The sequence below is a fragment of the Panthera pardus genome, unplaced genomic scaffold, assembly GCF_024362965.1.
Source record: "Panthera pardus isolate Hobbes unplaced genomic scaffold, ASM2436296v1 HiC_scaffold_20, whole genome shotgun sequence".
NCBI lineage: Eukaryota > Metazoa > Chordata > Mammalia > Carnivora > Felidae > Panthera > Panthera pardus.
In genome coordinates, this window is record NW_026526766.1 from 17567527 (window position 1) to 17582904 (window position 15378).

Below are 15378 nucleotides of genomic sequence, written 5' to 3' on the forward strand. Positions count from 1 at the left end.
AATAATAAACCACATTTATTCTGGAGTTATTCAGAGTCTGAATTTCACCAATCCTCTGCGCCCCATTTCCTCACCCTCCTCCCCTTCAGTATCTAGCACAATGCCTGGCAAGTTCTAGGTGCTCGAGAGATGTGCCAAATCAGTCAAGTAAATAGAATAAAATGTACGTCCTTCTGCAGATGATTTAGTTCTGCTGACCTTCCACTTCTTCATCAGTGGGGGGAGGGGATCATGTTATTCGGTAAGTTTGTTTTCAAGAGTAAATAACACAGCATGCCTTATACAACGTGCCCAAAGCCATAAAGTGATGTTTTTATGAGTTCTGAGTGTAACTTTATGAGTTTTACAAACTTTAATAAATGTATGCATCTTGAGTTTGCAGATACGGTTCAGCTGAGGGGAGAAGGGGGAAAAGTGAAGCCCTAGGCGGATAAAATAATCATTACCCAAAGCGAGAGACGGTGATGGGTTAATTAACCTCAAGTCCATTTAACCAATGTTTAAGAAGAAAGATAATGGGGGGGTGGGAAAGGAGAGAGAAGAGGGACGGGTGGGAGCTAGGGGGGAAAGGAACTACTTTTCAGGCCAACTGAGTGTTTCCATAAACGATATATTTTCTTTTCACAAGAAGTCGTCCTGTGCGGCCAAAAGAGGCAGGGAGGTTGTTCAGCAGAAACGGGGTTAATCCAAGCTCACTCCTGCCCACTGCAGTCACGGCGCTGGAGACAGTAATGAAGCCGGCTCGGGCACACATTTCACCCGAACTTCCTCTGTGGTCCTTTTTATATTGAAGTCTCTCCCTGTTACAGGGCCGCGCTTGAAAAAGTTGGAAAACTTTTCCCTTGGTGGAGAGGAAAGCGGCGCTCATCAGACCCAATGGAACGAATGAATGAAGTTATTCCCTTGGCCCGAACGTCTCCATCCACTTTCCTACCAAACACTCCTAGGAACATCTCTCCCCAGTCCCGGGACTGGAATTTTACTCTCCCGTGGCGTTGCCTCCTCTCAGATGCACAGATTTCGAAAGTCAGCACCGTGAGCCGCAGCGGTTGGCTTTTGCAGGAGTCGATGCGCCCTGCGGTCCTGCGTGGTGGCTTCTCCCGGCAGCAGCGGTGTGTAAAATAAACCGTTGCCGAAAAGCATGAAGAATTAACGAAGTGAAAATCTCGGGTTATTTGTTCGGCAGTTGACACGCAAGTGACCTTCCTCCTAAATGAGCGAGTGAGTCGTTTAAGGAGGTTCAGAGCGGGGATGAATGAATCTACGAGGCTCTGGACTCTCACCACCGTGTCGATCTCTTCAGTCCTCCGCGAGGCGGGCGGTGAACGGACTCAAATCCGAGGAGGAAAGGGAGAGAAGGGGGTCAGGCCGCGACGCCGGGAGCTCTCCTCCCAGCCCTTTGGAAAGACTGGCTTTTGCTGCCCTGGACCCTGAGAGGTTACAGCCCGGAGAACCCGGCGGCGCTAGGACCTGGTTGGCGCCTGGCCGCGGCCGCTCTCCGGCGGGCGGAGGAGCGAGAGGAGGAGGGGGCTGTGGGAGAGGAGGGGTGGTAGGGGGGCGGCGGGAGTCATTTATGCAGAGCAGGCGCTGCTGCCATTGCCACTCGCACTCCCCGCGCGCCGCTCGGAGCCGGAGGGAGCGCAGGGAGCGAGCTAGCGAGCGCTCGGAGCCCGGGCCAGCAGAGGGGGCGCCCGGCCGCTGCCTGCACCGCCGCCTCCGCCGCGTTCCGGGGCCCGGGGAGGAGCGAAGGCTAGTCGGAGAGTCGGGAGCCGAGCCGGCGAGACCCAACTGCAGGAGGGCGCCCGCCCCGCTCAGCCGCCTCCTGCGCCGGAGCCGGGGAGCCCCCGCCGATCGCCCCGCGGGCCGGAGGGCACGGCGCGCAGGTCCCCGCAGCCCCAGGGATGGTCTAGGAGCCGGCGCCAGGCTCGCCGTTTGCTCCCCGCCGGGGCTCGCCGCCTCCTGCGGATCGCCCAGGGCTGCGCGCCGCGGCGGCCGGGGGCTGCGCGCCGGGGCGGCCCAGGCCGGAGAAGTTAGTTGTGCGCGCCGCTCGTGCGCGGAGTCAGCGAGCGAGCGAGGGAGGCAGCGAGGCGCCGGGGCCATGGGCTGGGGGAGCCGCTGCTGCTGCCCGGGACGCCTGGACCTGCTGTGCGTGCTGGCGCTGCTCGGGGGCTGCCTGCTCCCCGTGTGCCGGACGCGCGTCTACACCAACCACTGGGCAGTCAAAATCGCCGGCGGCTTCCCGGAGGCCAACCGCATCGCCAGCAAGTACGGATTCATCAACATGGGACAGGTAACGACGGGCTGGCCCAGTCCTTGGCCCTGAAGCTGCCGGGGCCGGGGGAGCCCCCAGCGACCCCGCGCTTCTTGCCCCCTCCTTGTCACCCCCCTTCCCCCTCTTCCAGATGTGCTCTTGCAGCTGTTGCCCTAACTCTTGAGCGATTTTCTCTCTCTCTTTCATACGCATACACACACTCTCTCTCCCCAAAGTTACCGGGGTTGGTTTTGTTTACTTGTGGGTTTTGTTTTGTTTCTTCTTCTTCTTCTTCTTCTTCTTCTTCTTCTTCTTCTTCTGGCCACAAGGGACAGGTAGGGTGTCTGGAAAAATCCAGAGTGTGCATACCCCCGTGGTGGTTTCAGACCCGACCGGGTCTTTTGACATGGAACGTCAGGGAGCACTGGTAGATTGAGCTCTTTTGGGGGGTGAGGGGAGTGAGCACACTCCTTGCGGTTTCTGAGAGCCAGGGCAAGAAGGAGGCGAGGAAGGGAGAGCCTTTCCTGCTCAGACCTGAATTTAGCCCAGAAAGTAGTTTGCCCCTTGGGGGGGGGGGGGGGAAGAGGACCGCTGGGCGCTGGAGGAGTAGGAGGCGCGGGGACTGGAGCTGGAAGGGAGGAGGAAGAGGGAGGCGGAGGAAGGGAAGAGAGGGCCGGACCCGGCGTGAGCGCAGATCTGGGGAGAGACCTCTCGCTCTCCTCGCCTCTCTCGTGGGATCCGCGTGGGGGCTCCCGGAGCGGGGTCGGAAAAGGGGGTGGGAAACTTCCGACACCCGCCGGCGGGGTTCTGCTCTGGGAGAACTGCAGGTCTCCCCGCGGAGAGGGAAGTGCGGCGGCGACGTGGGGCGAAGAGTTGGACAGGCAGACGGGCGCGGGGTTCTCATGGGGTGCCGCTCCCGGGCTTAGGGCAGAGCTGCCCGGCTGGGGAACAATGAATTGAATGGTGTTATGCGGATGATTGGAAGCGCAACAGATTTGGAGGCACCTCCGAGCTAACCGGTCTTGGCTTCCTCGCTCTCATTCCTGCTAGAAATGGAGTGGAGAGGGCAGTGTACGCGGGTTCCAGAAAGTGACCCGATCATTCTCCGCCCCCCCCCTCCCGCCCCGCCCCAGTACTCACACCCCATTCACTCACTTCTCTAGGCCTGGCTGGAGAAGGGGGCTCTGGCCAGAGACCCTGCTGGGGGTGGGAGGCGAGGGTGATGGGTCACCTTTGCTGTAGACCGGCTTTTGGGACTGCTCCGGATGCACGTGTCCTGCCAGCGCGAGGGGAAAGGAGGCTGGCAGGAGGCTGGCGCAGCGGGGCCAAGAGAGCAGCACAGACGGTTTCTGATGTTGTGCTGCTCGTCCAGGAACGGGAGCCCTGGGGCGCAGGGACCCTCAGCTGCCTGGGCGATGCGGCACTGACTGAAGAGGCAGCTCTGCGATCACCGCATCTGGAAGGAGATAGGGAGCGCTGGGTGGGGGGGGCGGGGGGGGGGGGTTCAGGGGAGCAGGAGCGTGAGGTCTTGGGCTCTGTGGGTCCAGAGGGAAGACGCGTTCCAGGGAAGTCAGTCCTGTGGAGGACTGAAACCAGGGCAAGGGGCAAGGTCTGAGTCTCCCCCACCGCCACGCCCCCCTGCGCATACGCGTGCGCCCCCGTCCCCCACCCCCCCCCCAACACCACCATACGTATCCAACAGCCCCCCCCCCACCCCCCGCCCCCCGGAAGGAAGGAAGGGAAGCCAGCCAGACTTTGTTGCCCCAGCGCCTGTCATCTTCAGGAGAATTCCATTCTAATGGCTTGTTAGGAGTCTACTAGCTTCTTGTTTCATTGGAAGAACCCAGTCTCCTCTTTTTCCATGAGCTTCAAGTTGGGTGCTGCATGTGACCCTGGAATGTAACTGGGAACGCTTGTCAACGAAAGTAGCCTTGTTACCATTCTTCCCAGAAATGCATCTCTCAGGTTCTCTAACACGGAGCATCTCCTCCATAGGATACCTACTTAGAAAATAAGGTCTTGAATATAGACTTCTTTGGTAATCTGCAAAACGGTCGTTTTGGGTGGATACGCCTCCACATTCAGCAAATTGGAAAACCAGGACTCTGGAGAAGTTGATGCGCACAGGATCCCCGAGCTAGACGGTGGCAAAACTGTGATTCAGACCTAGGACTGTCTGGCCCAGGCCTACCCTGCATGAATTCCGCCTGGTAGGGTATCCCTCCCCATGGGAGGAACAAAGTAACACCCCCAATCCCCTGAATTCTGATTTAGTGGCTGAGTAGACTGGAAGCAAACCTTTAGTATTAACTCACAGATACTTAGTTCAAACAGACCTGGGCTTCTTGACTCTGAGAAGCTTCATGACTTGTAAGGGAAGAAAAATACCTGTTTCTTTTTTTTTTTAATGTTTATTTAAAAAAAATATATATTTTTTAAATTTTTACTTTTGAGAGGGAGAGGGAGAGAGCATGAGTGGGGGAGGGGCAGAGGGAGAGGAAGACACAGAATCCAAAGCAGGTTCCGGGCTCTGAGCTGTCAGCCCAAAGCCCGCCACCGGGCTCGAACCCGCGAACTATGAGATCGTGACCTGAGCTGAAATCGGACGCTTAACCCACTGAGCCACCCAGGCGCCCCAGAAATACCTGTTTCTTAATGAACTCATTAAACAGAACTTAGATATTGCAGAGCCTGGCAGAGGAAGGGAGGGGATTTTTGTCACCGAAAGAACCCCCTTTGAACAAGCATTGCTGTGTCCTGTAACTTCACAGGATTGTGTTTACAGAGGGCTTTTTAAGGGAGATCTGTGGCTTTTCATTTGTAAAATACGCAGAAAACTAGAAATACACATGACACCCAACACAATTTATTGTGGTTTTTACAATGCCTGTGAAGACATTAAGTGCTTTGAAAGGTTACAGGGGACCCCTTGAACTGATGCCATAACCGGTGTAAAAAGGTCAGCTGGTCTCACTGTGTAAAGGGTTCCCTCTGCAGATCAAAGGGGGGTAACCCTATGCTAAGTGTTGGGGGCGCTAAATTGAGTTACACAGACAATATCATTGCACTGTAAGGGCCAAACGTATTTCTTATTCACCCTTTACTGCTCTGACCTTTTAACACGTTAGCCATCCTTTTGTTATTCTTTCTTTCCCTAAATAAACCAGTTGTGGTTCCACTGAGCAGTAACTAATTTGCAAATGTCTCTGGAATGTTCTCATGTTTTTTTACCCCAGTTGGGTTTGGGGTCCCACCTCATGGGTCACAAATTGGAACCGAGGCCTATTATTGTTTCCGAAGTCATTTAATATCTCGGTGGTCTCTCTGACATCTTTGGTATAATATTTTAGGCAGCTATTTTAGGTGGTGAATCTTCACCACCGTCGAGGTGCCATCGTGACTACTCGTAACTCCAGCGTAATGTTTTATACCGCATCTTAGCGCTTGGAAGTCACCCGAGGTAAAATTTCCGGCCTGGGGATTTCTGCGGAAAAGAATAGGTGTGCCTCTTGTGCTCATGAAAAATAGGATGTTTAGAGTTAACGCAAGAGCAAGCAAGCAAACAGGCAACGAGGACATGCTTGGCTTCCCGGAAGGGAAGAATAATGAGGCTTTTCTTGCTTTTGGTTATAGAGATAGCACTGTGTTTCGGTAGGTTTTCCACCTCATGTTAGTGTTTGTGAGTGGTCATGCCTTGAAAAGCTGCAATGATGCCTTATAATTAGCAGTAGCAGATGCTGTCATGTTGGCGTATGTCCTGTTTTGCTTGGTATTCGTGTCGGCCGTAGAACGCCCTGTCTTCCCCCTGAAAGCCTCTCCCAGGATCAGGTGTCCCCTGACTGTTGGCCTCACACCTGTGGCAAGGAGGCCTTGGTCCGGCCTCTGAATCGGGCGACGTGACCGATGGAACTAACAGTGTAGTTAGTGGTGAGAGGGTAGCAGTGACAGCAAGGAATCAAGACGCGGCATCACGTTAATCGTGAACCTTTGTTTGGACTAACCCTGCAAACCAGGGAGATTAATTTCTGGTTATCTGAACTCAGGGAGAAGGTCCCCGGTGAAGGCTGTTGGCAGCGTGCGAGAGCTGTATTTATCCTTCTGCGAATTGCATATAATCCTTGATCCCAAGCCGAGATTACCAGTAACAGAAAGCGCTCCTCAAACCATGTCACTTATCTTGAGCCAGATTCCGGAAGGGTAAAGCCAGATGCAAGCAATACCGGGGAAATATTCTACCTGGAGTTCTCACTGAAAACAGTATATATATATATATATATATATACATATATATATATATATATATATATGTATATATATATATATATGTATATATATATATATAAACACACACATACATATATACATATATATGTATGTGTATATATATATATACACATATACATTATATACACACATATTATACATATATTATACATATTATACACACATATTATATATATATACACACATATTATACATATATATGTATGTGTATATAATGTATATGTGTATATATATATATATATATATATATATATATATGTATGTGTATATATATATATTGGAAACTCCAGATGTCACTTACAAGGTCTTTGAAAGCAGGAAAGTCGGTGAACTTAATGGAGCCCCTGTTCCTTCATCTGTAAAATGATAAATCTCTAGATAATAGGCTGAGTTGACTGTGCATTGCTCAGCACATAGTTAGGCTTGCAGCGAAAGGTTGGTTGGGTCTGACTCTGAAGTAAGTGAGATTCAAACTTTTATTTGGATAGGGAGAAAGGAAGACATTTTGTAAATGGGAGATACAAGATGTGAAGATCAGGAAAATACATTTTTAACGGCCGAGTAAAAAAGAGCTAAATCCGAGCTTTGTAGACAGGCAAAATGGTTTTCCATTTCAACGAACCATGTAAAACACCTTAAAAATAGTTGCTGTTGGCCTCTAAACAATTCTGGCTGATTTCCCGTGGCAATGCCTTCCTCCCTGGTCGATCCTGGTTGTAGCCCATTAAATATTATAGGATAAGCCTGCCGGAGAGATGGAAGACGGGGAGGGAAAATATCTGAAGACCGATTATTTTGTAAAGCCTCTTACCTTGGTACATTATGTTGGATCGCATCTGAATTCGTGTTTTAATTCTGAATGCAGTTTGCACGAAGAGAGTTAGAAGCCGCATTTCCCAGAGATCTTTGGCACGAGGAAGTTTTGTTCAGAGATCTGCCAAAGGTCTCCCCACCACCACCCTGCTGCTGATTAGTTCTGATCTTTGGGCAATGTGGGGTGATCGAAATGGTGATGAGCGGTGGAGAGTGGGTTCTGGGTGCGAGTGGATGGCATTGCAAATACTGCTGGGTTGAATGGGACTGTGCTCCCCTAGTTGCATTTTTAGGCATGTTGTAAACAGCAAAATAAGTTGGTGTGGGAGTCCACCTGGCCTCGCACAGGGCAGCTCTTCACGCCCAAGAACCTCAGCCCTGACCTCTGCTAGCGACTCTCACATGCTGCGTTCTCATGAGCAGGAGAACCTTTACTGGAAAAAGCGATTCAGAGAGCTTGGCCTGATCACGGTGGACCTGTTGCATTAACCTCATAGGCAAGGAATGGCTTGTATGTGGCCGTTGGGATTTTCGGGGTCTGTTTGAAATGAAAAACTGCATTTTTGTGCACCCGAAGGCAGCTGAATTTGCCTTATCGCTGTCTCTCATGAGCTTATATCCAGAGGTCCTAACCTTAAAGGTCAGCCAGAGAAGCAGGGTAGAGTGCTGGGAAAATGGCCAGCGATGTCTGACTCCTTGGTGAAGGGAGGGAGTCCTGACCCAGAAACATCCCCGGGGCAGGGAGGGGTATTTGTGTTGTCCGTTCCAGTTAAGTGAAACAGCGTCTGCGTTTTCCCCAAGGCCGAAGTGTCTCCAGGCAGTGCTGTGCCTTGGGACTTTATCACTTGGCGAACTCAGTTTGGATTCAATGACAGGGAAGGCTTTGGCTTCCTGGATGGGGAAAAACGAATGCTTACAGACCTTCATGCATGCTAGAAGATATGTATGCGCATATATGTACATGTGTACGGACACATGTGTGTATCTGTTAATTTTTACTTTCATCAAAGTTAAATTGCACGCAATTTACAGTGAAATTACTCATGCAGTATTCTTGCGAGTTTCAACAGATGAGATCTCTACATCTAAAGGTAGCAAGAAAGGGCAATCAATGCCAATAAACTCTTCAGTGTGGGTTAATCCCTGCAGGAAAACGGGACCAGAAAGAAAACAGGAGTAGGAGTCAGCAGCTTGGAGCGAAACTCTGGGGTTTTTTCTTTCATTAACCAACTCGGCCCTCTTTGCCTCATTTTTCAAAGAGAGGACCCTAATATGTGCTCCAGCCACCTTGCGGGGTTGCTGTGAAATCAAGTACCTAATGATGAACACGAATACGTCAATAAAATAAGGCATGGGAAGCATTGCATGATCTACAGGGGCTCCAAGGAGATTCAAAGGCTGCTCAAAGGAAAATAAGAGAATGCTATGGTTAACGAAGGTTTCTGTAGTGGAGTCACTTGTGATTTTCTAGATTCTTGTGCTTGCCCGTGGAGATCTAGTGGGGGCGGAAGGAGTCCGTGTTGCTCCTGATCCCCCCTGCCCCCCCACTTTAGAGGACAGTGATAGCTAGACTGAGAGCCATGGACAGAGGCATAGAGCTGGGGCAATGGACCAGAAAATCACCCAGCTAGGGTTCCCCATCCCTGGGTTGGACAGCTTGGTTTATAAGGCATATACAATATGGAGATTGCAAGATTCGTTAAAGAGCCAAGATACCGTTTTTTTTTTTTTTTTTTTTTTTTTTTTTTTTATCGAAGCGTTATTCACATGCAATGTTCTCGTAGTTTCAGAGGTACAACATATCGATGCAACAATTCTCTACGCTCTTCGGTGGTCGCCCCGCGAGGTGTAGTCACTCTCGGTCACCCTACAACGTTATTAGAAGATTACAGACTCTTCCCGACGCTATCCTTTTACATTTGATTCAGATGCGAGCACGTGTAGGGAATAGCGGGAAATAAAACGGAAATGTAGGGATACGGATGGGACCGTTCTCGGTGCAAGTGTTGGAAACCCAAACTCCTACTGCTTGAGTAAAACTCGTAGGCAATCCGATAAGGAAGCGGGGACTCCGTTGGTGTAAACAGGTCCACGTGCCTTCACGTGCGGTTCCGAACACAGAGGCTGAACCCTCTGTGCGCACTGGCCCTACCTGGCGTGTACTTTCTTCACGGCAAAACCTCCCCTGCCTGACCCAAACTGACATTAGTTGGGACATCGGTTCTTTTCTTTGGTTGCGGAACTGCGTGGATGAGTTTGATGGTGAGGGTGCTGTCCTGGGTGCGGGTAGAGGGTGTGGAGACCACATTGCTCTGTGTGCCCTGCTGTGCTCTTCTCATCCGAAGGGTTCTGGATTCTGAAATGCATCCAGATCCAAGCGTCTTTAAAATGTGATTGTGAGTCTGCCCAGATGCAGATCTGGAGTACTGCTCGTGTCTGGTATTTCTCCTTTTCCCTGTGTCAGTAGCTTCATCCTCACACAGACCCTTGCCCCCAGGCAGCAATGCTCAGTCGATTCTTAGTACCTCCTTTACCTGCTGATGAGATGAACCCCTGAGAAAGAACCCCAGTTCTTCCCGGTGGGGTTATGTCTCCACTCATAAGCCAGTGACTTTGTCCACGGGGACAGTAGTCTGTTGGTGAGTCACCCTGGGTCACTTGGTCTCCCTTGAAGTAAGGATGTTGACCACTGATGGGCAACCCACCAAAACAGGAGAGGGACAGTTCTCCAAGGGAAGAAAGGATGCTGTTTCTAGAAGAAGATGTGGGACAAGAAGACCTCCTGCTCAGATCAGGTTATGTAAGGCCTTACATGCGTCGGTGAGGGGGTTTCCACCTTATCAAGTAGGATAAAAAATGATATTGAATTCCCCTGAGAAGAGGTAACAACCTACCGATTCAACAAACAGGAGACTCTACCATGTAACATGGAAGACGTTTTCTGCTTTCAAGGAGGTAGGACGTTTTCCCTCATAGCTGTCATTCAGCAAGGCAAGTACTAACGGGGTCACAGGCAACCCAGTACGGTTCACTTGTGCCCGGGAGGGATCTGCTGGTATCCGTGTGCACAAGGAACCGGGGGAGGCAGAGAGGCTATTGTGTTGGTAAAGGTGCCTGGAAATGAATCAGAAGCAGATTTGGATCCTTGTCGAGGTGGATTCAATATGGCTTGATAACTCAATGGATGCGGGGGAGGAGGAGGAGGAGGGAGAGGGTGAGGGTAACTATAAAGTTTATCACCACGGGACCGGAAGCATGGGGGACCCGTGTACGGAACTGGGGCCGTCTGCGGGAGCATCTTGAGAACAAGGGGATAGGTTCAGCCTCAGTGTTGTGGGGAGACAGAAGGGCAGGCAGATAGGAGTGTCCAGGATGCAGAAGAGATTCAGGACAGGAAAGAAGCGAAGACGGGCACTCATCCACCTCCACGTAACTGAAGGTGGGGAAGGTGCATAGGATAGGTAAGGGGTACAGCATGAAGAGGGCTGGTGGGGGCTGAGGCTAGAGCCTTAAGGGAATGTCTCCACTTAGGGCTTAAGGGCTAAAGGGAGCATTGAAGGCTCAGGGCGGCACCAAAGGTAGAGCCTGGAAGTCACGAGGACGGGTGTGCCCCTTTACAGGGTGTGCACTAGTGAAAAGAGCTCTGGGGAGAATCTAGCCTGTAAGAGCTGGAACGTGGCTTAAAGACTTGGTGGTGACGAGGCTCCCTGTGATCTCAGCGCCAGTGCTTGGTTGGACAGTGAGGGGAATTTAAGGATGTGGGGCGGTAGAGGAAACGAGTAGAGAAGGTTCTAACTGCACATCTGCCTACCTACCTACCTTCTTTCCCTGTCTCTTGTCTCATCAGTGCACCGTGGCGGGCGAGGAAGACCTAGGATCGTAGGTCTAGAACCAAGAGGGTTTCAATCCTAACACTGCTACTGCTTAGCTGGGGGACCCTAGGCGAGCATCTTAACCTCTCTGTGCCTCAGTTTCATCATGTGTTAAAAAGAGCCAATCGTATTTCCCTTACAGAATCATAAAAGTCGTTAGAATGGTGCCTGGCACCTACTACTTATTCAGTAAGTCTCTGTTATTATATCTTATTTTGTAATTTTTAAATAGTTTTATTAAAACTTTTTTCTTTCATGTTTTGTTTTGAGAGAGAGAGAGAGAGCACAAGCAGGGGAGAGGCAGAGAGAGAGAAGGAGAGAGAATCCCAAGCAGGCTCTGCACTGCGTGGGGCTTGATCTCACGAGTCCTGAGACCATGACCTGAGCCAAAATCAAGAGCTGGACCCTTAACCCACTGAGCCACCCGGGCGCCCCATATTGTTGTCGTTTTTTTTTTTTTTAACCAAGTTAAGCTCAGTTTCTATATACTGTTTCATCCTGTTGTTTTCACTTAATATTATACTGTGAGCCTTTTCCAATGTTACTAGATAATTTTAGACACATTTGGGTGACTGCAGAATTGAAGGTATCATATACTACGTTATGATTCGTGTGACCGTGTATCATATTTTTCCAGGCACATTCCTGGGCTATGCCTCACCCCCATGAAGTATTGTGGAATATCCCCCTTTATTTTCAAACATGTGTGAGTTGTGTGTGTGTGTGTGTGTGTGTGTGTGTGTGTGTGTAATTGCACATCTTTCTACTAGCTGGGAGGGCAGAGCTGTCCCTCTTTCTTGCGTGTGTCCCCAGCACCTTCTGTGGCATTGGAGAAGCACAGTGTGCACTTGGGATGGGAAGTATTATGTGGAGAGAAATAGGCTTGGAAGGCAGAGAACACTGGTGCCTTGAGACTAAAGAGGAATGCAGGACGAGTGGAGGTTCAGGGGAGTCCAAGTAGCGGGGGAAGGGAAGGGAAGGGAACGGATGTACGGAATAGCTCTGTCTCACTTGTCACCTCAGACGCACCTGCAGAGACAGGGGAGACCTGGGTAAAGTTGGCGTCCGGGTGCTCCCGTGGTTTGACACGCGTTAAGGAAATTCTGATAAGAAGCCGTAAAAAAGATGCGACCGTGCCATTTGTGACAACATGGGTGGACCTACTAGGTATTACGCTAAATGAAATAAGTCAGCCGGAGAAAGACAATACCATATGATTTCCTCGTGTGTGGAATTCAAAAAAAAAGTCGAATAAACAAATAAAGAAGCAGAACCAGACTTAGAAATACAGAGAACAAACTGGTGGTGGCCAGAGGGGCGGGGTGGGGTGGGGGGACGGGCAAAGTGGGCGAAGGGGAGTGGGAGGTCCAGGCTTCCAGTTGTGGGATGAATAAGTCGTGGGGATGAGAGGCACAGCATGAGGAGTGTAGTCAGTGGTATTGTAACAGCGCTGCGTGGTGACAGACAGTGGCTATGCTTGTCGTGAGCCCAGCTTAACCTGTAGACTTGTCACATCGCTACATTGGACGCCTGAAACGAATGTACCGTCACCTCTCAACTATACAATTAAAAAAAAAAAAAAAAGAAGAATCACCGATGAATGACTCCGCAAAGAATAGCCAAATAGCAAGGAGATCATTTGCTGCTGGTGCTTAGTTATCGCCCCATAAGTAGTGGTTGAATATTAATGAGTGAACAATGAACCAATCCGTATTGTTTTGTCTTTGGTCACGAATGCCCAGAAATCTGACATTAGAACAGGACCAAACTGGGAGTTCGAATTTGCCAGGGTGAGAGAGAAGGGAAAAGATCTGTGGGAAGCGGGTGTGGGGGTGGGGGGAGGGGGTGGGGAACGAATCCGATGGCTTTTGAATGCAAGGGGCAGGACCCCTGAAATGACACAGCACAGCGTCCTGGCTTTGAGGAGGGTGGAGGGGCCGAAACAGGACTGGTGGGTCAAAGGAATGGGGAGGACTTGGGGGCCGTGAGTGCAAAATAAAAACGGAGGGGCCAGTTGGACAAGACATCCCAGAGGGTGTGTGTTTGTTTGTGTGTTTGTGTGTTTGCTGTTTTGTAAGCTCCAAGTTAGAGCTCTTCTGCGGCATGCTAGGGTCCAAGGTGTGGATGCGCTGGGGAGCTGATCAGGTAGAGAGCAGGTGGGTTAGACAGCGGGTTAGACCGAGTCGACAAAGTGTGAGGCTGGGATGTTGTTTGGAATGGTTACCAGCTTGGGTAAGATGAGGCTTCCGTGTAATCGTGCCAGCACACCTTCCAGGCAGGTGAACGTGAGGTGTGCCCCATACGGCCATTCTCCTTGGATAAATTCAGGTGTTATCTCTGCTTTACACATCTGTGCGGTATTATTTGCACTCCAGGTCCTGTGTCAGCTTAACGGATAAAGACAGCCACCTGGGTCACTGCTTTCAACTCCCAATTGTGTCTTCCTGTGTTTGATGTAAAAACTGCAGATTGCATTGGACGCTGAACATAGAAGAATGTAGACAGAGAATGTGAACCCAGCGATAATCCTTAAGGATGATCTTTAAATGGTGTATATCTTGGTACATTTCATGTTTGCCTCCACCTTGAGTTGTCACGTAACCCACTTCCATTATAGTAAATAATTATACCTATGAGTTATTCTCATGTCATGTGTTCTGCCCTTTACATTATTTATAGAGTGTAATGAAGCTGTGTGTTCCAAACGTGTCTTTTATTTATCTTAATCCAAACTTTATTGCCCTATAGGAATAGCCATATATAATTTTTAATTTTTTTAAGTTTATTTATTTGTTTATTTTGAGAGAGAGAGAGAGTGAGAGAGCATGAGTGGGGGGGGGGGGGAGAGAGAATCCTAAGCAGCCTCCTTGCGGTAAGCACAGGTCCCGACGCGGGGCTCGACCCCCAAAACCGTGAGATCGTGACCTGAGCTGAAATCAAGAGTCGGACGCTCAACCTACTGAGCCACCCAGGCATCTAGGAATATACACATATTTTAAAATATATGTTTAAAAAATTATGTATATTTTGCTCTCTATTTAATAGATAATACTTTTAGATGGCCCTGTGTAATATTAGATTAATCTTGTTTGCATTTGTATGTCATCTGATTGTTAATATAGGGTTAGCATCACAAAGGAAGCATTAACATTTTAATTTGATCTGTGCATTATCTGAGAGGTTAATTCTGTCTTGGGAAAATTACAGTGTGAATACCATACCAGCATTGAAACTAGTTAAGATTTATTAAAAGCAAGTCCTTCCCTGCTGCCTTTCCCTGTGTGTGTGTTTGTGTGTGTGTGTGTGTGTGTGTGTGTGTGTGTGTGTGTGTGTGTGTATACACGCCATATATATCTGTATTTGTACTAAGTACTTAAGGTCTGATATTTTTGTAATAAGTACTTAAGGTCTGGTATTTCTCTACTCTGAGGAGCTCTTACAGCTGTAAAAATATCCTGGCTCCCCCATGTCAATGTTCCCAGGCCTGTACCTTGTTTTTACTAGTGGACGTTTCTCAACCAAAATAAAACTGGGCCGCGCTCGCTAGTTTGAATGCAGTGCAGGGAGGGAGACACTTCCAGGGCCTTTAACCTCGTAAGCAAATATCCATAACTGTAAGTGTAGAAGTTTACTGTATCCCGGGCTGTTCTACTTGTACGTAACTAACACATAGATTTGTTTCCTGTGTGTGTGTGGAACCTCATTCATCAATTTCAAAGTTTTTCAAGAGAAAACTAAATTGTAGTCCGGTTAGGATTTATTAGCAGCCCAGCTTCCAGGAAAACCTATTTTCTTTCTTTTCTTTTCTTTTCTCTTCTTTTCTTTTCTTTTCTTTTCTTCTTTTTTCTTTTCTTTTCTCTTTTCTTTCCTTTCCTTTCCTTTCCTTTCCTTTCCTTTCCTTTCCTTTCCTTTCCTTTCCTTTTCTTTCTTTCCTCCTTTCCTCTCCTTTCCTTCTCTTTCCTTCCCTTTCCATTTTTCTTTTCTTTTCTTTTCTTTTCTTTTCTTTTCTTTTCTTTTTTTTTTTTTTTAACTGTGGGCCATCTTTCTATTTGGTTAGTGCTCCTCGGCCAATTTACCAAATGCTACATTCTTTGAATTGTTGTAGGATGATGTCATTGCTCAGTTGGACAACACTGAGAACCTGTGAGCAAAACTCAA

The 15378-nt window shown here is 49.2% G+C and overlaps 1 protein-coding gene across 3 annotated transcripts in view; it reads left to right on the forward strand.

The window, feature by feature from the left end:
• The first annotated feature begins 1550 nt into the window (after positions 1-1550).
• PCSK5 (proprotein convertase subtilisin/kexin type 5) overlaps positions 1551-15378 on the forward strand; it is a 444612-nt gene continuing 430784 nt past the window's right edge. For 2 of the 3 annotated variants that reach the window (XM_053907817.1, XM_019463577.2), the window contains exon 1: positions 1551-2290. In XM_053907817.1, coding sequence (XP_053763792.1) covers positions 1574-2290 — 717 coding nt within the window. In that variant the 5' untranslated portion in view covers positions 1551-1573. The remainder of the gene's footprint in view (positions 2291-15378) is intronic. The other variant, XM_019463578.2, reaches the window with a different exon arrangement.